This window comes from Mus caroli, unplaced genomic scaffold, assembly GCF_978045245.1.
Source record: "Mus caroli unplaced genomic scaffold, Mus_caroli_1 scaffold_1, whole genome shotgun sequence".
Taxonomy (NCBI): Eukaryota; Metazoa; Chordata; class Mammalia; order Rodentia; family Muridae; genus Mus; species Mus caroli.
Window position 1 is genome coordinate 140,814,365 of NW_028227256.1, and position 23,753 is coordinate 140,838,117.

The 23,753-nt window shown below is 34.4% G+C and overlaps 1 protein-coding gene across 1 annotated transcript in view; it reads right to left on the minus strand.

Moving 5' to 3' along the window:
• Nucleotides 1-532: 532 nt before the first annotated feature.
• Cdc73 (cell division cycle 73) overlaps nucleotides 533-23,753 on the minus strand; it is a 106,584-nt gene continuing 83,363 nt past the window's right edge. The window contains exons 14-17 of the mRNA XM_021165244.3: nucleotides 19,109-19,270; nucleotides 17,106-17,206; nucleotides 11,168-11,309; nucleotides 533-10,339 (exon numbers count right to left, since the gene is read on the minus strand). Of these exons, the coding sequence (XP_021020903.1) occupies nucleotides 10,303-10,339; nucleotides 11,168-11,309; nucleotides 17,106-17,206; nucleotides 19,109-19,270 (442 nt within the window). The 3' untranslated portion in view covers nucleotides 533-10,302. The remainder of the gene's footprint in view (nucleotides 10,340-11,167; nucleotides 11,310-17,105; nucleotides 17,207-19,108; nucleotides 19,271-23,753) is intronic.

Genomic DNA, 23,753 nt, shown 5'->3' on the forward strand with positions numbered 1-23,753 from the left:
CAGATATGTGTGGATATAGGGATGTCATTGTAGCAGTGACATGTAACAGCAAACAGTTGTACCCATCTAAACTGTTTTATATGGTATTCACATAGCTACAGTGGAAAAAGAGTAGTCAGTTAAAAATTTAGGACAAAACCCCAAGAATATGAATGTTAACTACCAAACAGCCACCCTATCACTACAAGTTAATGTTTCCAACAAAGTTTTGGTTTTTTGTTTTTGTTTTTTTATCTAGTGGGTGATAGGTACTCTTCATTACCAACTTTACTAAGAATCGTCAACTAAGAATTAAAGAGCAATTCCAGGAAGGTCTACTGAAAAGGAAGAGCCACCCTGAATGTGGGTGGCACCAAGCCCACTGGCTGGGAGCATGGAGTACAAGATAACAGGACGAAAGGGGAGAGCCATTCCAGTGTCAATGGCCTCTGCTGTGCATCTTGCTCCCCAGACATGAAGAACGGGTTCCACTAATTGCTCCTTCAGTCACATGAGACAAGCATCATGGAATGAGCCCTCTGCAACAGTGAACTCAAATAATTCCTTTTTTATTTCATGTCATATTTTGTCACATTGACAAGGAAGGAAATAACCAATACAGTGTTACAGGTCTCCAAATCTAAGCAACATACTTTAGGGAGCATGCAAGATGATTCACTGAAGAGCTGGGGGAAAAGGACAATAAGATGAATATTTGTATTTAAATTAGGCTTTATTAATAGATAACAGATATATTGATACAGACGCTGTTACTTGATCTGGATACAAGGTGAATTAAGAACAAGCCTGACAGTGGTGCCCTGACTCCCTCATTCACCAACAATTTACATACTTCTCACAAAACAGTAAAATAGCACAAAAGGCTCTGTAGGGGAAATGACAGTCAGCCATAATAATTCAAAACTATGACACAACTGAGCTTTCTCCTAAAGTTGCTCTTTGCTAAATTACAAGGTTAAAAGTTATGGAAACATAACCAAAAAGTCCAAGGTTATTTTTCTAGGGAAAAAAAAAGTGCTACTAGGAGAATATTTTGAAAAAGCTTACTTAAAATACTTTGGTTTGTGCTTTTGTGGCTGAAAACCTAGCTTACTACCTAGCAAAGATTTCAAGCTTTGCAATTTAATAACTTGGAAATAACATCTAGACCTATTTTTAAAATCTCCAAAATATCAGTAAAAAAAAAATTTAAGTAGTCCAAAGTGCTTCTGTAAACATTAGAAAGCCTTTTTCTAAAGAACCAGTGGTTCTTGGACTCGGTGCTAAAACAAATGTTCTTAATCGTCCAAGAAGCCACACCTTTGTTCTCAGGGGCTACAAAACCTCAGAATATTTACTCTTCATTCATGCTTCTGGGTTTTGCTAAAAAAACAGCTCAGTACTGACAGAGTGCCATTTCCCATAGAAAGGGGCTGACTGACTTGAGATGTCACATTTCTACTACAAATACTCAGTTACTCTACCACAGGATATTCATTTTGATTATTTTAAAAGTTTTAGGGGAATGTTCCTCAGATAGCTATAGGCATTGCCTATGCATCCACAAATAACCTTGACAAAAAAGCGCTTTTCTTTTTCTCTGAACATTGCTCTTTAGCCTAAAACCCAAAGACCTACACCTCTTCTTGCACAGTTAATGGGCATTTCAAATATTTCAGAAGTAAACTGATCCTCTCAGCTACCATTCCCAAATATCATACTTTCATAATCATGACCACTTTACTTAGGAGGAATATTTTTTCAGCCCCCAAACAAAAATGTTGGGAATGTTGCTGATCGTACTAGCTTATACACTACATCTCGGTACTTTCAAAACCTAACAGCTTCTGTATTAAAGCCACAGCCAACAGCTCCTCCTCGACCCATTAAGCCAGCCCAGAACCTTGTTCCCTGTTGCATCTGCTCTCCCATTTCCATTCCTGCTGCCTCACTAAGCCCAGTGGCCTCCTTGTCAGTCCTTAAAATAGTAAGTATGATCCTAGCAGAAGGCTTCAGACTCTTCACCGTCCGGAGTGCTTTCTTCTCATATATTCACAAGGATAATTTCTTCACCTATTGAACAAGTATCAACTTATTTGCCTCTGGCTACCCATATAAAATGGTTAACTTTGGGTCAAGGATGTAGCTCCATGGCAAACCCCTTGCCTTGAGTGTACAAGGCCCTGGATCCTTAGTGCTGTAAAATGGTTATCTCTGCTATTTTATCCCAAAATAATATTTTGTCTGCTTCATTTTTTTAATGCATCATTTGTGTCAATAGAGAACAGTTGTTTAATGTCTACCTTGTCCCTCCTTAGTGGGCGTGTGGCTAGTTTTTATTCATTGGCACAGCACTTGTCATTGGCACAAATTAAACAAGAAATGTTCAAATGAAGCACTTGCCTAGACCTATTATCTTTTCCTTCAATGTTTTCTGGAAAAAGTTTTTCAACTATTAGAAATTTCCTCTAATAGTTACATGTTGTGTCCAATACATCTGCTCACATTTACCAGTAGGTTCTTCTTAGCCTCACTCAACATTGTCTCCTAGAGGTTGTGACTTCTATGTATCTTTCAAGTTTTGCCTTCTTAGTAAGTTATTAATCTGGTACCAACTTTGGTCAACATTTTAGTACTTTTGTTTTGCTCTATCGAAAGCGTAACCTATAAATTTCTGAGATAACATATGAAAATTCAAACTGTCCTCCATCTCAACCAACAAGTCCTTCTTGTTTCTCCCTTTTGGTATACTTTCCTTTGTCTACTGGTTCCAACTTTGGCACAAATCATACCATGAAATATTCTAATCAGTAATAATCATGAACAAGGAGCGAGTTACCTCCATTATGTGAGCTGATTGACTGTTAAGCAGCAGGCTGCCAATTAAAACACAGCACAATCTCCAGTTTTCCCACTATTTAAAGATTTGCCTTCTCCAAGCATAATGAAACTGAGCTCCCCATGAGACCCTGGAAGGTGGTGTACTTCCAGGACACCTTGGCAGCACAGTGTGGACACCAGCAGCTTTCCTCTAAGTCCACGATCTTGGAAAGACTCAAGAGTTTAGAGGCCCAGCTCCATATAGACCAAACAGACTATAAACTTTTTCTTAGTGCCACCGCGACTTCTCTATCGATTAAGAAAGATCACTGGCAGAAAGAGAAAAGTGGGTGAAAGTGAGTAAGCCTTTTCCCAGAACACCACTGGTGTTTATACAAAAGACCCAAACAAATGTGTGCTACAGGGTGTAACTACAGGGTAACAAAATGAACATACAAGAGACAAAAGTGTAACTACAGGGTGACAAAATGAATATACAAGAAACAAAAGATGGCAAATCCTGCAAACATGAATAAGTTGTAGAGAAATACAAGTCCCTAATGAGTTGGACACTAGGCCAACAGGAAGAAAAGATGCTCGCAGGTGTATTCAAGGCTTAAGCAATACAGTATCGAGAAGTCCATGGCTTGTTTCCTCTATCAAGAAAAGGTAAGGTCACTTCTGGGAAGAAAATGGAATATTGCTGGGTAGCAGCTGCATAATCAAGGAATTGGTAGGAAAGTGAGGAAGGATTAGATGGGAAAAAAACCTAGCCACCAAAAACATAAGGCAGACCAACCACTTCATGCTAACAATGAAAGAGAAACAGGAAGATTTAGATAAGAATCAGAATAGCAGTTAACTAACCTCACAGTCAGAAGACGGTTGGTGTCATCTTAAGTTCTCTTTCCAAGTCTAAAACAAACTCAGTAAACAAGCAGCTCAGAGCAGTCAAAGAAAAGTTCTCCAGAATATCAAATCTTTTCCTAACATCAGTATATTCAAGGATGCCTTTTTTCTAGCACCCAGCAGTCAACTCTCAGTTCTTCAAGTTAGTCATTGTAAAAGAGATGCATTTTAAAAAATGATTTTGGTACTGGCCTCCCACTCAATCTCCCCTTCTCTTCTCTCAAGGTCAACTTTATAGAAGCTTTCAGTGTACAGAAGTGCCATCTTCTCCCTTCCACTGCCTCTTCTCCAGGATTTATTTTTTGTACAAGTTGGATTCTACCTGTTGTCAACTCATATCATCCTAGCAAAGGAATCCAACTCCCTGGCCTGCATCTAATTCCACCAAAAACATCTAAATCAATCAATCAATCAATCCATTAATGAAAGAAGCAATCTAACTTTGATTCTCTACACATTTGCAATTAGCAGCTAAATGTTGGAGAAAAATCACATCAGAGGTTTGCCTAGCTCCCAAATTCATTCTACTATATTTCTCTTTTAAGTAAAAATTCTTAAATAACTTCTCAAAGCCCAACATCAACTTCCTTTATCTTTAAACTACTTTAAAGCTCAATTTATTTTATCTTTGATTCTACGTTTGTTTCTGTAATGGGTTATTCATTATAAAATAAAAATACAGTACCTAAAAACATTTCAAACTGTTTTACTGTCAAAACTACCAGAAATATGATGATGCTGAAAACAACGAGTTCAGTGATCAGTCCTGAGTAAACTTTCAAACTGCTCCATTTCAAGAACATGTATATTATCCGACAACTTAAATAAAAACAGATATTAAAGAAGGCAGTTCTCTAAGAACACATAACCGTGTTTTACCACAGTGAATGAACTACTGTGTTCTCTCCTAGGAATTCACTGGCAAAGGAAACAGAGTCCAACAAAATATCAAGACATAGGAACATCATCTCTCAGATGTTTTCAGCTTCTGTGTGTAACCTCAGCTCTATTTACATTAGTTCAGTATTCTTTAAACAAGGATGAGATACAAATTATAAATTCTGGGACAAGGGTTGTACAGGTAACTATTAGACTGACTTCAGAGGTTGTATGGTCATTTAAAAAAATGCGTTCAGCTTTCCAATTTACCCTAAAGGCTGACCATTATACGCTTCAGTAAAAAAACAAAACAAAACAAAACAAAACAAAAAAAAACCAAACTTATTCTGAAAAATGTTAAAGAAAAAAAGCTTACCTAGCAATATGGTATTTATTATTAATATGCATACCTCTGAGCCTTTAAAAAAAAAATAACCCAACAGTACATTCACTTTCTGTTTCAGTTACAAAGGCATGGATCTAAGAGCAGATGACCAAAGGAATCAGAAGTTCATATTTATTGAGCATTTATGAAAAACACAAAAATTAAATTTAAATATGGCCCAGTAAGTCCTTCACTAGAAAACTGTCACATCAGATTCACATATTATGTCTGGCATTGCCAATATGACAATGTTAATTATTTCATTATATGGGAATGTGATTTTGAAATTTATGTTAAAATCAGGATATTTATATGTAAAATACTGGGATATAGTTTTAATACTATTATAATAACAAGAAATTTGACATACTTCAATTATAAGTTCAGTAGGCCATAAAACCTGCTGCCTTTATGAAGACTTCTAGAAATTAACTTATTAACTGAAAAAAGGATTTAACTCATTGGTTCCAAAAAGTAAACATCTTTATTTCCTGAACAGAAATACGATGCCTGACAAATCCCATTGAATCACTTTACAGAAAGACAACAACATCCCAAACTCACAGTACTTCTGCCTTCTTGGTAGGTATACATAAGGTATGTGTACACACACACACACACACACACACACACACACACACACACACTGTAGTTGTTTTGTTTGGAGTCTTTTAGGGGGAATTAAGGGGCGGTAGGTATATTCCCAAGATTTTTAACTGCAAACTGTTGTATGTAAAATAAAGCCCACAATTTCAAAAGCTCCCAAAATGAAATGAGTATGGGAACATTTCATCAGAAAACAGAGACTTCAAAGTAAGCTCTATTCAGGAACTGCTCTGCTTCACAAACATCACTCATTAATGATTAAGCAAGCAGTTACAGTGGATACTACCACGGAAGGAAATAAGGTTACCTATTCAGAAGTCTGACCCAAGTTGGAGGCTAAGTAGCTTTACTTACATTTAAAATAGAAACAAAATGTAACAGAATACAAAATACTTGGAAAGTTTCCTTAATTTTGACATATTATAATCCCATCTTTTTAATTTTGGCACAAAACTAGTCCACAAACTTTACTGCATTTCAGTATATGGCAATTTGTAACTTCCAAGATGCTCTTATGAACAGTTCCTAACACACAATCCCCAAAACATCAATGATCTGAAATCATAATTAACCTACTGTACTTATTAAAAAGAATTATCTATACAACTGTTGTACATTTTCAATCTTTCTTTAGTTTTTCTGCCAACATGTTAGTGCAAAACCTATGTTAGGGCCAACACACACTTCGAGACATGGCATGAATACACCAGAAAATGCAGGACCTAATTTAAATACCCAATCCAATTCTCTAAGTCGGGGTTAGTCAATTCTCCATTTTACTATACAATTAAAGAGAATCATCATATGAAAATAAAACATAAGTGGATAATGAACGCAGTTCAGTAATTTCAAGGGGAATAATTTAAATTTCATTCATTTGAAAACCACCACCAGCTTTTCAGTTACAAACAAATTTCTATAGATTTTATCTTTTTTTTTTTCTCTCAACATTCTACATGAATTTGAACTCAACAGAATGGCAATTCTTTTGACTTGTATGTGTGTACGTATACGATCACTCACACTCATTCTTTAAGAACTTTCCCTGGGGTAGGGGACTAAAATCAAAAATAAACTGCTCTAGTTTCACTATGATTCTGTACTTTAATAATTTCACAACTCATGGTTCAGAGTCTAAGTCAGTGGCCCAAGTGCTTGCCCTAGGATGCAGGTGGCTCTGGGTTTATTTTCAAGCCAACAAATAACAGTAAGACAAACAAAATCCAACGTAATTTAAAGCCACGTTCTATATGACTAATTTTGACCAGCTTCAGTAACTGTAAAATGTCAAAAAATCTTGCATAGCTCATCAGTGTAATGAATAATCCCTGCCCACTTTCCAAAAAAAGAGCACTGTCATCACTTTGGGTTAAGAGTCACAGAAATTTTTATTTAGGTAAAAGTCTCTTCAATACTTATTAGTGAATCTTCCTTAGGTGAAAACTTTTTTGTGTAAACTAATTCATACTATGCTTTTCTTTTAATAATTAAATTGTATCCTACTCTGCACAGCAAAGAAAATAATAGTTCCTTGAACTTAAAAGACTTGAGGTTTTTGTCACCATGAATTACTTATTCCTGTATAAGCTGCCATTCTGCCTCTGCTAAAAAATACTTAGTAAAGCAATAAGCAAACAGGAAACAAACCGTAAGCTATAATACTAATAATGAAATATATTAAATGTTGTTTAAATATTAAACAGCAAAAAACTCCTTAAATAAATAAGATTTGATTTTGTCATTTGGGGATATAGGCCAATATCACCAATGTAAGAGATGGTCTAGTGCAAAGAGTGGCCTCAAAAAATACATACATACACACAGAAAACATACATAGATGAAAAGAGGAGAAAACCAGATCTTTAATGCTGGTACTACTTCCAGTAACAATGTAAATAGGTGGATCTTACCCCTTTCTCAAAAAACTTTTTTTCTGAAATACTTTTGAAAATTATTAATATTTTCAAATGTCTCCAAATGGTGAGCTTCTGTTTAAAAACTATATAATTTTTCTTACCGTAACTTAGGAGATTATAAATAACAGAGAAGCCTCCTTTAAGTAAAGCCGGCAGGAGTACCTCCACTAATAACTTATAGGAAGCTGAACTTAGTAACATGTACTTCATTTTCATTAAATTATCTATTTCTTCACATGCCCTGTAATCCTGTACTCTCAGTTTGTAAGATCAAATAAAGTTAAAACTGTGTTAATGGACTTAAGCTGAAAACATATCATCCATTCACACAAATAAGTAGCTACTGAATGCCTGGATGTGCAGAGCACTGGGTTAGGTGCTGCTGTAGAGCTGAGTCACAAAAGAATAATGACTGACTGGTAGAGCAGAGTGGATGGTTTGGTTTTTTTTTTAATCATTTCCTTTTTTGTTATTTTCATAATTATTCATTAAAAATTTCATAAACCTACTTAAGGGCTCACAATGTTGAGATTAAATTTTTTTAAATTTATGTCCATGTCTATGTATAGGTAATGAAACAAAGACTATGATACAGAAGGGAGAAGAGCTACTAAGAAGAGTTGAGGTAGAAAAAGAGAAAGAAATAGATACATGTGAAAGCAAAGAAGAAGAAAACCGTATGCGAGAGAGCCAGGGCTAGGAAAAGAACAATGAAAGATGACATGGATCCTCAAAATGCTACCATGAAACTCATTACCTTGCTACCTTGAAAAAACTGTTTTTAAATCTTAAAACTAAAACAAGAAATCCTAGTACACACAAAGGGTCTGACTTCAAGACCCACATAAAGCACAGCCCTGGCTTTACTGGAGTTAAAGCCTGTGTCATCCAGAAGCCTCTGAAGATACACAACGCAAATTTAAAATACAAAATAAACCATGCACAAAGTAGATACTAATTTTAACCAAACTCTGCTATAAATTAAACTTCAGTTATTAAGAACAAACACCAAACATCTTTATGGAAAGGTGGTAGGTAGTTCATGTCCTTTGCAGTAGTCCTAACAAGTAATTTTACATTAAAATATTACAGGTCTGAGTTGTTGACTAACTTCACTATGGAGGAAGTTTATTCAATACATAATTTAAGGATAATTTGTATGCTGAGAAACTCTGTAAACAAAGTTGAGTTTTCTTTTATCATCAAGAAAAGAATGCAAGAATGGGGAACTGTGGACAGAACCTACTAAAACTACAAAAGTACTGAAGCCTTTGAAAACATTAGCTGCTTTTCTTCTGGAGAGCCCCCTGGATTCCATCTAAATAAATAACTTCCCATTTTTACTGATAATGGACTTTTGTTGGAAGTTAAGAAAATAAATAATAATTATTTCTCATCTTTATGATAGCATTAAGTTCTAAAGAGGCTAAGTAAATAAATTTACTTATTTACTAAGTAAAAAAATTACTGAGTAAATAAATTCACCTGAATAAAAGCAAGAGCTAAATGTTTTACTGTGCTCCCCCAATTTGATAGCCTAAGAGATAGTCACTGAGGAAAACAACATACAAGGTGGATAGTCAAAAACAGCTCTAATGATAAAATCAGTTTCAAGGAATGAACATTCCTTAAGTAGTAAAAGACAACACCAGGACTCAAGGAATATGGTCATTCATTGCAGCTTGGATGCAACACTCTGTAAAGTAGAGGAATAGTAAAATATCTTACTACGTTAAAATATAGGTTTTATATTTTATACCACATTGAACACACACACATAAAAATACCAGTGTTTTTATCTTGTTTCATTTTCAGACACGTAAGCAAATGTGTTCTTTGGTGCCTGGGAATTTATCATTATTTAGGAATAATGGAAGATAAGAAGTCCCAAGTTGCCATGTGTACAAATAGAAGACTCAAAATCTTATCGCATATAAAATAAGAATCATAGTCAGACTTAGAGGAGGTTCCAGTTACACTGTAACTATGTTGACACACACTCATTCCCCCAAATCATACTTTAGCTTCCCAAGTAAAAATCACTACAGTCTATGTCACTTTAATCTTTGTTTTTTTTTAAGATTTCTTTTCAAGTGGAAACATATTCCAGATAGAAATATATCACTTTAAGTTTAAAATCATCAAAGTCAACAAAGAGAATGTACATTCATTAAATGTATTCATTTACAAAAGAAATCTTGAAAAGGCTGAACAGTTCAACTGAAACTGAAGACTTGTTCTTGATTTTTCATTATTCCTTTTTAAACATGAATTAGTATAGACATCGGATACACACAGGCTGACTTTCAACTGATTTCATAGTTACTTCCCTTTGATAGGGTTTTGAAGTTCTATAGTCTAAAATTTAATACCATCATGACAGTAAGTATTTTCCAGTAAAAGGAACCACAGAGCAATGAAAAATCAGAAGCAAGATGGCTTGAAGAGCCTAATAACTCCTAAATATACACACATTTATAACCTGTATTTATTTCTAAAGAACAAATTTTAAGTAATGCTAATTTAACCAATAGAGAAAAAACTTCTATCAAAATATACAATTTCCATTACAGACTAGAAGGCTAATATTAAAAAAATAGTTGTAAGCCAAAAAAGTTTGCTTGTATGGATGGGAAGCATTGCCCCTTTGAAGCACACAGCATCAAACAAGGTCTTATAAAAGACTACTCTGTGTCCTTCTTCATTTGCAAGTTCTTGATGAATTCATAAAGCTTGCTTTCAGTCTGTAGATCAAGCTATATCCATGCTTCTTAATCCAAGGTTTCAGAAAAGGAGGAATTAAATGATTCAGAATCTCAAGTGGGATTTATGCTTTACCATGTATCTGGGGAAAAAAATACAATAATGGGTTATAATGACAACACAAATTTTAAATTTTTTTAAAAATATTACATGTAAATGAGGGTGACTTCTGTAACTTAAAATCACTAAAAGGAAAAATACTGTTTTTATTAAACTGGAAACTTGAGTCTGTAACTTCAGAAAATTAGTAAGCAAAAGAAACATATTTCTATTAATTCTATTAATTCTATAAACTACCAGCTTCCTGGAAGTGCATTTGTCTTTACAAACTATCAGTTACAGCTATAAAGTTGCCTTGTGACTTTTAGAAAACTGATACAATCCAATATCATACAAGCTAAAGTTTCAGGAAACAAAACAAACAGCAGTTGACTCCATAATATTAATTATGATAATTTACTGTTCTTATTTGTAAATTACAGAACAGTTGTTAGAAAGAAACTATACTCAAGAGCTCTATACTAGTAATTCACATAAATGATAGTAATTCAAATAAATGTAAAAGTTAAATTCCTTTCACGAGCTTTCAGTCTGCAAAGCTCAAAGGTTACCTGACTCCAGGCTCTCTGAGCAGACAGAAAATGAAGTTCAGAAGAGAAAACAGTTCATGAGAGCAATATTACACAATCTTTGTCCTCTCACGCTGAGTTTCTTGTGCCTTCTAACAGGCTCTAAACTTATATACATTTACATATAAAGTCAATGAATCAAAGTTATCATGTTAGCATCAAATCAGACAATGTTCAAAGCAAGGAATTACAGAATATAGCTCATACCTTTAAAATTTTTAAATTGTTTTTAAAAATCACCATATAAAGCATATGTTAGTATATTTTAGGATCATAATTACCTATCCAATGTTTCCCAGAAACGTAAGAAAACTGGTCTATCCAAGTGACGTTTATGATAGCTGAGTTCTAATACTGTTACATCCCATTTTTGAACATTTGGATCTAGACGAACTTCATCATACTTGAGATGGAAGGCTTTAACTATATGGAGAACAGGTAGAAAAAGAACCAGCATTCTTATTAAAACTATACTCAAAATTATGGAAATACTTTACTGAAAGAAAATACATATAAACACAAATACTAAAACAAACAAAAATCCCAATCTCTCTACTACCAACTGAAGCTACACTAGCATTGTAATTAGTGACCTCTGAAACAGCCAAAACGGTATGTATCCTTGTGAAATTACTAGGGGAGTAAAACTAACAGAACTCAGATGCTAGGAAGATTTTTGTCATCATGACACAGGTTCAGGTAATTCAGAAAGAAACCTCAATTGAAAAATCCATTAGACTGGCCCAAAGATAAGTATGTAGGAGCATTCTCTTGATTAATGACTGAGGTGAGGGAACCCAGGCTAGTGCTGGTAGTACTATCCCTAGGAAGGCTGAGCAAGCCACAGAAAGCAAGCCAAGAAGCAGCTTTCCTCCACAGTTCCTACATCTACTCCAGCTTGGTTTCCACCTCTCCATAATGAAATGCCATCAGGACATAGAAGTCTGTAATTGTCAGGCTCTGGCAGGATGCTTGCAGCCAACCACTGGACTGAGCACTGGGTCCCCAATGGAGGAGTTAGAGAAAGGACTGAAGAAGCTGAAGGGGTTTGCAACCCATAGGAAGAACAACAATATCAATCAACCAGTACCCCCAAAGCTCCCAGGGAATAAACCACCAACCAAAGAGTACACATGGAGGGAACCATGGCTCCAGCTGCAGAGGACGGCCTTGTTGGTATCAATGGGAGGAGAGGCCCTTGGTCCTGAGAAGGCACGATGTCCCAATGTAGGGGAATGCCAGGATAGGGAAGCGGGAGTGGGTGGGCTGGTGAGCAGGGGAGGGGAGGATGGGATTGGGGGTTTCTGCAGGTGAAACTGGGAAAGGGGATAACATATGAAATAAGTAAAATATCCAATAAAAAAAACCATAGAAGTCAAATAAACCCTTTCCTTCCTCCATAATCTTTGGCAATGGTGTTTTGTCATAGCAATAAAAAGCAAACTAATACAATTTCGCTTATAAAAATAGAGAAAAAGAAAAATTTGTGATAAAAATAGCTAAAATCTAGTTAAGTAAATACAGTACTTACATATAAGGTGAACTATTCTATGTGCTAAGAGCATAACAGTGACCAACATAAACTCTCCATCTTCACAGAATATATATTCTAGTAGCCACTAAATAGGCAATATCCAAACAGTGTAAGTGAGCATATTGGTGTTTTTGTTTTTCTTGACATAACATCTCATTTATGTAACCCAATCTTACCCCAAGTTCACAGCAATCTTCCTACCTCAGTTTCTCAAATGCCAAGATAACAGGCATGAGGCACATCATGCCTAGCTCACACACTGGCTTGTGACATTAGTAATTAGTAAAGGTTCACTTTTTCAAAGGAAGTGGAAATGAATAGATGGAAGGGACAAAAAATATTATTTTACAGCTATTTCCTTCAAAAAAATAAAATTTACTTTATGCAAATTTAATTAAAAGAATTCATTAAGGAATTCTGTGTTATAGATTTGAAAAATCCATTTTCAAGTGTGTCATAAGTGAAAAATTTTTGAGCATTTTTTAAATTATGAAATTATTATATAAATTAACATTTTAAGATACTTTTCAATCTGCTTATTACATTCTTTGTTTTTTTAATCTGTCAACTGTTTTGCTCTAAATTGCTGCTTAAACTACATATAAAGGGGATGCTGGGATGGCTCAGTCAGTACAGTGCTTGCCACAAGAGCCCACAACTCAGATAAAAATTCAGGCCTAGTACTTTGTGTCTCTATCCCCAAAGCTGGAGGGCAAAGAAAGTCAGATCCCTGAAGCTCACTGGCCAGCCGGTCTAACCACAATGATGAACTAAAGGTTGGTTCGATGGCAAACCTTGTCTCAGAAAATGAAATGGGAATGGCATGAAGGCTCAGCAGTTAGAGGTACTTCCTTCACAGGCCTAACAACTGAATTTGATCGCCAGAACCATCAGTGGAAGCAGAGAACCTCTTCTCTACTCTCTAGGAGAAACTGTGGGCCCTCATAAGTCAAAGACTGCGGAAACATACATACATAAATACCAATTCTTTTTGTCTTTCAATACCACATACATACAAAATATACACCCAACACACATACACACAATTTATAATAAAACCCAAACAACAATACACCCCCAACACACATACACACAATTTAAAATAAAACAACCACCAAAATGAAAGAAGTAAAATACCTGCTACAAAATATCTGGCCTCTACCTATAATCTCATTTCCATGTATATGTGTATACCCACCTGAACACATACATACATTTCCACTAAATACATAAGTGATATTTAAATAAAGTGATTCACCCAAATTTACCTAAATCTCATTAATAATTAGTAATTTTTCTGTTATTTACTTTTGACTTTTGAAATTAAAGTTAGTAACACAGTGAAAAAACAAACTAAGGCTTTCTTCACCAGACAGAATAATTTTTATTGTAGGTACCAGTAATACAAAGCAAATATGCCAGCATATTACCATAAAATATATTTGTGACTCAGAAAAGCCAAAGTTTCCTAGGCTTCTTCAAGTAAAAACAAAGGAAGTTATATCGTGACATAAAGATTGAAAAAAGCTCCATATACATCAAAATAACACATCTTCAGGGAAATTTTTAAGTTCTGCTAACATTTTCAGCATGGAGCGAAATGTTCTTCCTTTTGAAGAACAGATACTATAACGACCAGATGATGACAGAGAGATATTGTAGAAATTTTAAAAATATAATATACCTAGCAAGAATTTGGAAAAACTATCCTAACAATATCTTGAGAAATGGAGCTGGAGATCTGGCACAGAGGTCAAGAACCCCAGCTGCTTCATCTAGTGGATCTGGGCTCTATTGCCAGTACCAAAGTGGCAACTCATAAAGATCTGTAAATTCTACCTCCAGGGAATCCACTGCCCTCTTCTGGCTGCCAAGGGCAGAAAACACACATTGGTGCACATACATAAATGAAGGCAAAATACCAATATACATTAAAAAAATTAAAACTTTTTAAAACCTTGAGAACTGAATATACAATGTTTGTCTTAGAATGCAAAAAGTCAAGAATTCAATCCCAGCATTCCAAAGGGGGGGGGAATAATTTTAATTAAAAACTGTGTAACTACTCAGCTACTCAAAATGTAAAATATTTCAAGCTACAAATTAAAATTCATTGTACTTTTGAAACATTTTATTTAGAAACTATATAACTCTATAACTCAATTTATATTTAAAAGTCTAGTTATCTTGCTGAATTTTGATTGTGTCATAATTGTGCAATATTATGTTACTCTTTACTACAGCCCATGAAAATGCTCCCCAAACTCTTAGGTTTCTCTTATGTTATACAAGTAATTAAATTGTCTACTTTGCGCATTTTGATGTGGAAAAAGTAGAGTTCATAAAACCTGAGAAAAACAGTGTGATACATAATTTATCAACTTGAAGCAAACTACAATCACCTCAGAAAAGTCTTAATGAGGGATTTTCTACACTGTGTTGGCGTAAGCATGTCTATGGCAGACTTCATTATTAAGTTAAATGGTATGGAAAGAGCCAGCCCACTAGGGGCAGTACCACTCCCTAGGCAATAGGTCCTAAGTTGTCTAAGAGTAGAAAATCTGTGGTAAACACAAGTAAGCAAGCATGTTGAGCATGGATACATTCATTTCTTTCTGCTTTTTAATGTGGTATGATATGACTAGTTAAATGAAGGCTCTGCCATGACCTCTCCCTCTCCACAATGATGAACTGTGTCCTGAAATTGTAAGGTGAAATAAACACATTTTCCTCCTAAGCTGCTTTTTGTAAATTTATTTTATTTCTGCAACACAAATGACACTAGGAGAAGCACTTAGAGCTAAAGGACAATATAGTCTAAGTTTCTAGCTTAGGTAGATCACTGAAAAAACTATGCTAGGGATAAAAAGTTCAGGCTAAAGAAAGTGAGATAATTTATTGATGTTACTTGTAACAAACTGTCATATTCCATCAGAATATTAACAAGTATTTATCAGTCAGTAAGTCAGATAATCCCATAATCTTGAGTTAAGAGACACAATTTTATAAAGTGGGGGGAAATAAAAACATGTGAGCCTAGAGTGACTTACAGGACAACCGAGGATACACAAAGAATCTCATCTTGAAAAACCAAAAATAAAGAAATGAATGAATAAATAATAAACAGAAAAATGAAAATCTAAGATTTCCTTTAAAAGGTATTCAGAATTTAAAGAGAAATGATAATTTTAAATGTATAGTTAATAGCCAGAAACAAACTACAAAAAAACTAAAAAAGAATTTAAAAAACAAAAACAAAATAAAGCAAACAAAGCCCCTTGAGATCAAATGAAGCCCAGTACTTGACAGCAGGCATTTTAAAAGGTAAGGAATGAGTCAACAGTGTAGACTTCTGATAGGAGGTCAAGACTATCCAATACTGGGAGATGAGGAAAAACAACTTTAGTGAAGTATCCGCGCTATAGTGGTTGAAGGCCTGAACACAGCACTTATGGAGATAACTGTTTCAAAGACTAGTTGCAACAAAGAAGGTGTGAGCTCAAGTCCATGGCTTAGTTTTGTGATTCCTTTAAATATGGAAAAATATTTCTAACCACTGCCAGAAAGGAGACACGATGAAGGCAGCAATGAGGAGAAAGAATAAGATGGGGAAGAAAATCACTCAACAGTGCTAAGTTCTCTACATTCTTACCTACCTTGGAAGAATACTAATCTTAACAATTAAAATACATGCATTAAGTTGATAAGAAAATTTAGTCTTTACGTCTTGAAATTAACCTAATCATTTTTGCATTCATTAATACTTTCATTAAATTTCCATCCTCTCTATATATTTTCACTGTGATATTTCTATAACTCTATATCATGTAGTAACTAAATTTTATATAGGTTGATTTTTGCTAAATTAAAGTCTAGGACCATTTACCAGCTAACCCATCTGGGATGGTTGCTGAGATTGGCCTTTCCTCTTCATTCAGTTCTATCAGCTCAAGTGTTTTGTCTTTTGAGAATCCTTAATAGTTCTTGTTTCTTGGGAACTTCTAGTTTTTAGGTCTTTATTAGATAATCTGTCTGACAACAATGCAATTACCACAGTAGGAGCAGCCCTTTATTCATTCACTCAATTCCGTGTTCTCAGCATATAAGAACGCCTGACACACAGAGGCTTTCAATAAATATCCTATGAATGAATCATTTTATATACATTACATCTATTGTTGAACATACATGTTGTGTAAATTGATCAAAATAGATTATGTAGTCTACTAGAAAGAAGGGATATTCCAACTATTATTTAAGTTGGGGGGCTATATGATATATTGCTAAGTATTTTAGGTTATTTACCTCATTAATATTTCAATATGCCTGTACTTTTTCTTTCTAATTGTAACCATATTTATATAATGTACATTGTATAAATTAATTATTTTCACTGTGGTATTTCTACAACTGCATATGTCACATAGTAACCAAATATTACACAGATTGGCTTTTGTATGAAGATCATCCACATTGGCAACATGTCACTCATTTTTATAGACAATCACAAAGTAAATATGAATGTGCAAAAGGCTTTAACAATACAAGTGGTTAAAGGTTAGCATAGAATGCTACTTAATGGCAATCCTTTAATACAGTCATATGCAGTGTGACTTACATGTGGCTTTTCCTCTTAAAAACCAATTCTATATTGAATAAACAAAAAAATATATGGAGAATCTTACTTTTCGCAAATATGTCAACTGGTGATCCATCAGGGAGAAGCCATGGCCAACCTTTGAACTGCCAAGCAGGACCTTGTACAAAAACAGCCACAACTCGATCCCTACCAGCAGAAAGGAGGAAGTGGGGGAGAGAAAGGAGAATACTTCAAACTCGAGCTTTAACCAGTGCAAATCCTTAAAAAAAAAAAAAAGGGTCGCATAATTATTCATATAACAGTGTTGCTAACAGTCCTCTTGGTGGGACAAACATAATTAAGTTGACTTTTTGATATGTTTTATGATATAAACCTTAATGACTCCTATGCTGCACACACACTTAGGCAGCCCTACTCCTACCTAAGTCTTCTGGAAATAGTTTCACGTCATCTTTGTAATCTTTTTTCTTCCCTTGAGTAAACAATGTACTTACAGATTAGAATAATAGGGATCAGTAGATTAATTGAACAAAATAGTTTTAAATGGAAGTTACTGAAAACTTAAATACATATTAAGTGTTTAAATTTAATTAAAACACTAAATTATTGGAACTCTCTACCCATTTTATGAAAATCCAAGACTTATTTTCTTATCTTCTGGCTCCTTAGGAAAAAATCTGAAGATAAAAAACTCTCTACTTTTCTAATTTTTCCAAGCTGTAAATAACTATTATTTACCCTAAATGTTAGTTTGGTTTTAAAGTAACTCATTTTTTCAGCTATACAAACTAGTTTTCCAAGAAGGAATAAATCTCTTTTTAGCTCATCTTTCATTATTTTTGCACAATACTTCATTAAAAATTATATTAAGTAATACCTTAAGCAGTTTAAGCATATAAGAGTCTAGAACAAAACAATGGTGGCTATTCACCACTAGTAACATTTACTGAAGTATTTACTATGTGAGAATGCTGTTTCAAGCACATTAAAAATACTCATAATAACACATTTCATTTTCAAAACACTCTGGTGAGGTAAATACTACTTCAACCCATGTTCAGATGAAGAGACAGAATACATGAGTATGTTAGAGAATATTCTATTAAAGAGAAGGCAAAGGAAGAGATGGAAAAAAAAGAAAGAGGGGAGGAATGAAAATAATGATTACTCTTGGTGATTAGCAAGTAATGTACCATCTAAGGACTGATACACAAAGAGAATAATCACCTCAGTATTACTATGGAAATAGGCTACCCTTTTTAAAAGGCCTTCAGAATGTTCAAAAATCTTCATACCACAGGTTAACAATCCATCTTAGACAAAAATTCTATCAACAAATCAACAAATTGAGCCAGTTGTTCAAGGCAAGTGTGGAATTAATACCAATAATCAGTTTTCAGGAAACTGAAGCAAAAGGACTGCTGTGGGTTCAAGCCTAAATCAGAGTGAGATCACACAAACACACACACACAAAATCACAAACATAAGAAGCATGCAAGAACGCATACATGTACACAAGTACCCAAAGTCACTGAGAAAGACAGCAAATTAAAATTCTTATTCTACCTGAAGTTTCTGAGTTTAAAATTAAATAATAAACAAAAAATTCCTTCTGTGTAATATATACCTGAACTTTCAAAGACATCTTCAATAGTACAATACACTACTAAATAAATTAAATGTAATTTAAGCCCTGTAATAGTTGTGAGAGAAAGATGTAACTAGAATGTCGGCATTACTGGTACACAAATTAGATCTTCATATATAGATTAATGAGTTTTCCAAGATATTCTCTTTTTAAAACCCATTATAAAGTCTTATATTTGTTTAAATCATTAAAAAATAAAATGGGCAGGAAAGATGGCTGACCACAAAAAGTGCTTGCTACCAAACCTGACAACCTGAGTTTGATCCAAGACCCATGATTGGAGAAAAGCTACTCCTCCAAGTTGTTCTTTGATCCTTGCAATACCATATCACCTGCATACATGCAACATAAATATTCAAAACAATTTAGAAACAAAACATGAATGCAGAGAGAATGAGGGAGGGAAGAAAGACAAGAGCATGAGGAAGGGAGTATCTTACCAGTCTTGAGGCATAAGTTTCAGGGGCTGGTCTACTACTCTGTAAGGTACTGTGACACTAATTGCTGTGCCCCCTGGTTGCATCTGGTCTTTTCTTCTCTGTATTAGTGTTTCATTTTCTCGTTGACAACCCTGTTTCTTCTTCTCATCTGATGGGACAAATCTTTGAAAAAGCAGAGGAAAAAGTACATGATATAATGAACTAGGAAAATCTATTTTCAAATAATTTTTGAAATTTTAATTATTTTAAGCTAAAATGTTTGCTTTTATGTATAGATCTTAGTCATTGGAGTATGGATCTTTATTTTGTATATTAAAATTAACCAATATTTCATGTGTACCCTATCAGTGAGCACTCAGAAGCTGTTAGCACTAACTTGATTTCTCAAATGCTATTAAATAGAGAACATAATGACAAATGAAAACATCATTTGAAAGGAAGACGATTGTGTGGTGGGGTAAGGCTGTTTACTGGTGATTCAACTTATCTGAAATTTCATTTGACAACTGAAAATTTTTTACACTTTTTTGTTTCAGAAAAATTAGAAAAATGACATCAAACTTCTATGTTATCTTTTAAGACGTTCAAAGTTGAAAAATCAGCATATACCAAATCTGTTCTAAAGAATACCACATCCACATAATCATATATCAACTCTATGTAGTTCCATTTTTCTACTCTATCTTCCCAGCAGAGGATATACCTGAAGAGATGCTACCATTCTAGAACCTGATAGCGTTTTACAAGCTGTAATGGTCAGCACATTAACTGTCGACTAAATTTAGAAACTCCTTTGGATGTGTCTATGAGAGGAATCCAGAAAGGCTGACTGAAGGAAGACCGACACCACTGTCCCCGATGTTGAAGTGCAAGACTGGATAGATGGGGGAAGTAAGCAGAGCCCCAGCGTTTATTTACTCTCCCTGCATCCTGACTTCAGATACAATGTCACTCTGCTGCCATGGCCTTCCACCATGACAGACTACACCCTCTACCGAGAGTCAAAAAGCCCAAGTTGTCTTTGTCAAGTATTCTGTCAGAGCACTGCCAAAACTATGTAAGCGTTTACAAAAACTCTCATTTTTAAAATAAAAACAATTCAAACTATTTTTAAAATAAAAAGTTTGACTTATTTTTTGTGGCTTAAGCCCTCCAATTAAATAAGGAAATACAATCAGTGGGCTCACTGAATGTGTGCTTTTTTCCCCCCTCAAGTTTCGATATTGTTTATTTATCCATCAATGAACCAGTGGCATAAAATAGAGAAAGTCAATGCCAGTAATTTGACAGAGCTTAAAAGAAAAAAAAGGTGTCAATTTCCCTTTAACTGTATTTGTGGCCCATTTAGGTGCACACTTACCCACTATTCATTATTTACTATTTGATTTCAATAAATAATTTGTTTGGGTGTGTGGGTGTGTGTGTGTGTGTGTGTGTACATAGGGTGCATATTCTATTTACAATGATGATGTAATATTTCTAAAAAATGCTGCTTTGGCTTAAATGTGGCCATTGCTCTGAGAAGCTAAGACAGCCTATTAAGGGAGGGCCATAAAGTGGTTCAGCAGAAAGCACTTGCTACCAAACCTGGTCCACACAGTAGAAGGAGTATATGCTTCTAAAGGGTAGAAAAAGGTAAAAGGATAAAGGGCTAAAAAGGAATATGGAAGTCTATAGTGGATAGGGCTCCTTGAAATTTTTCATAAAATAATGCTCATTTTGAGGTCATGAAGGTTCTTATTGTTTGGTACCAGCAATGGAACAAAACTGTCTATGCTGACTGGATTTCATATTCATTTAACATTTGCTAATCACTTGCTACTGTACATTTTTGTTTATGTCTAGGTAATCACACATATATGGAAAATGCCAAATTAATAGTAACACTTTGGATAAAATATTATTTTAAAATGTATTTATATAATATTGTGCATATATATATATATATATATATATATTTGTCTTTATATAATGTTGGAAACAATTCTAAACCAAAAGGAACTGATGAAGGTATCTAGCATATCTGCATGTGCAAGTATTATCTTAAATGTTAGGACACACACACACACACACACACACACAGCTGAGTCTCTGTGCTCTTGAACTCTCATTTCAGATTCACAAAACAGAGTTCTTTTCACCAAGACACTTCACACGTTTACCATTGCTTAGTTATAAGCCTGTTTTCATTCAAAAATAAATAAATAAATAAAAATTACTGCCCACGTACAAGCAGTTTTTTTACAGGTATGTGTGAAAGAAAATCTAGTGACTGCAAGTTCTACTCTCTACATTTATGTATCTTTGGAGTGTTTCTTTGTGCAAGACTTCCTCTTAGAACTCTAACTTCAGGGAATCCCAAGGCCAGAACACTTTCCACTCTAAATAACCGTGTAGTCCCACCATCCTTCTCTCAAACATGTTAAGGTTTGTGACACTTCTACAATATTAGCTTCATTTTGTTAGGGGTGTTAAAAGTTAGGATATTAAGCTGAGTCCTAGTTTCTGTTTCACTTATCACTGTAGGGCTAACAAGAGAGAAGAATCCTTAGTTTTATATAAAACCAAACAGAATTTATGCCAATTTGAACTATGGGCTACAGCCAGTACTATAATTGTGTCAAGGAGGTTTCAATTATGCACTAATTGCATGGTGAAGCCTCCAGCTGATTCAGTCGGTAGGGGAGACGTCAGCTGCAATGAGTCATTAAAACAATGAGGAAAATGTTTTGAATTTGGGAGGAAAAAAAAATGGGCACAATCTATCCTAAAAGTGTGGTCCATTTAATTGTGTGGCTTCTCTGTAGTAAGGCTAATAAGAAAAGGAAAGTTAATATTTTGTTATCTCTTCAAACTATGAATATTAGACCACATCAAGATGAATATACATTAAAAATTAATTAAAAGGAATTTTAAAAATAACTTATTCAAAATTACAAAGAGTTAAAAAATAATCCCAAGATTAAGTAAAAGGCAGCCTCACAAGAACTACAATCTATCCCTTAAACAAGGAAATCAAAAGTTAAGATAAATACAGGTTACTCTTGGACTCATAAACACACAACACACCACACACACACACACACACACACACACACACACACACACACCTCACTTTCAAATGCTAAATTTGAGGTAGAGTCCCTATTTTACCTATTTTTCCCATTACGTTCCATTCTCCCCCTTTTTCTTCATTGACTTAATACTACAGTTTAAATTTAAACAGTATATCTATAGTACTAGCTACAGAATATAACATGGCCAAGTCACTGAGGAATCCAAAATTTAGTTGAAAAATCTAGAAATACAAGAACAAAACTAAAGAAAACAGAAGAAGGTACTATTTTTACAGACTATCAAAGATTGAAAGACTATATTTGCATATTAGAGGGTAGACAAACGATACATTCCCCCGCCCCCATGGTCCTCATCCCAGGATTTCTCCTGATTGGGTCAAATATCAAAGGATATTCTATTTTTTCTAGGTTACAAAATTACAGACAACAATAAATTTCAACTATTACTCATTTAAAAAACATTAAGAACAACTCCATCCTCACTTATAGCACATAATATACATTAGAAGTGGTAGGCAAGGTGTTGAGCGGCTGATAACTAATGGATTTAAATTGATTGTGATTCAATCAAGATGTCACTCATGTTTGTATTTTTCACTGTATTAACAATATAGTATAACAAGAAGAAACTGAAAATGACTTTTTACATTAATTTATCACTTTGTGCAAATAATGACTCCTGACAAATTACTATCGCTATCTTGTAAGCTTCCACAGAAGGATGGACTTTCGATTTATATAGTGTGTTAGTTGATTCTTGGATAAATAAACTCAATATACACAACAATCTATCCAAATAGGTTGTAATTAAATGTTAACCTCTTAATTTAGGCACCAAACAGTATTAGTTAAATAAAGGTTAATACTGTCTGTCTATTAATACTCCAAAACAAGGAGTCTATTTATGGCTAAAGTGGAAAGTATTTAATGACATATTCTGCACATTTTTCCTCAAGGAGAGTTCAAATAAGAAATATGCACATTCCTTAACTGATTAATGTACATCTGTAAGACTAATCACGGTATGTATGAAACACATTAAATATAAAATATATGCTTACAAACTTCCAGTTCCAACAACACAGGTATCTTACAGGGTACATACAGTCCTCTTACTGTCAGCAGCTAGAAAAGCTAGATCAAATATAAGCAAAAAAGTGACAACCAATTAAGTGCACGGATGTTGCCAGAAAAAGACACATATTTCTGTGGGTTAGATTTTACCTACACAAAGGAGTACAACCAGAATCTCAGAATAAACAATGACAAGATTAACTAGGCAAAAAACTTTCATTCAAATGGCAAGGAAATTTATCTATGTAGGCCTGACTCTCCAGTTGAGGTAGGGATAGCTTACAGATACACTGTCAGCGAAGGTCAGCCCTAGCATCACTATGAAATTAAATTTACATTTACCCTAATAAACCAAAAATCCTTAAATGCTTTAGATAGTATCAGAATATCTAAAAAGCAAATACAGACTGTTAGAGAGAGAGAGACAGACAGACAGACAGACAGACACACACACACACAGCCCAACACACTATAGAAGAACATGCCTTCAGTCC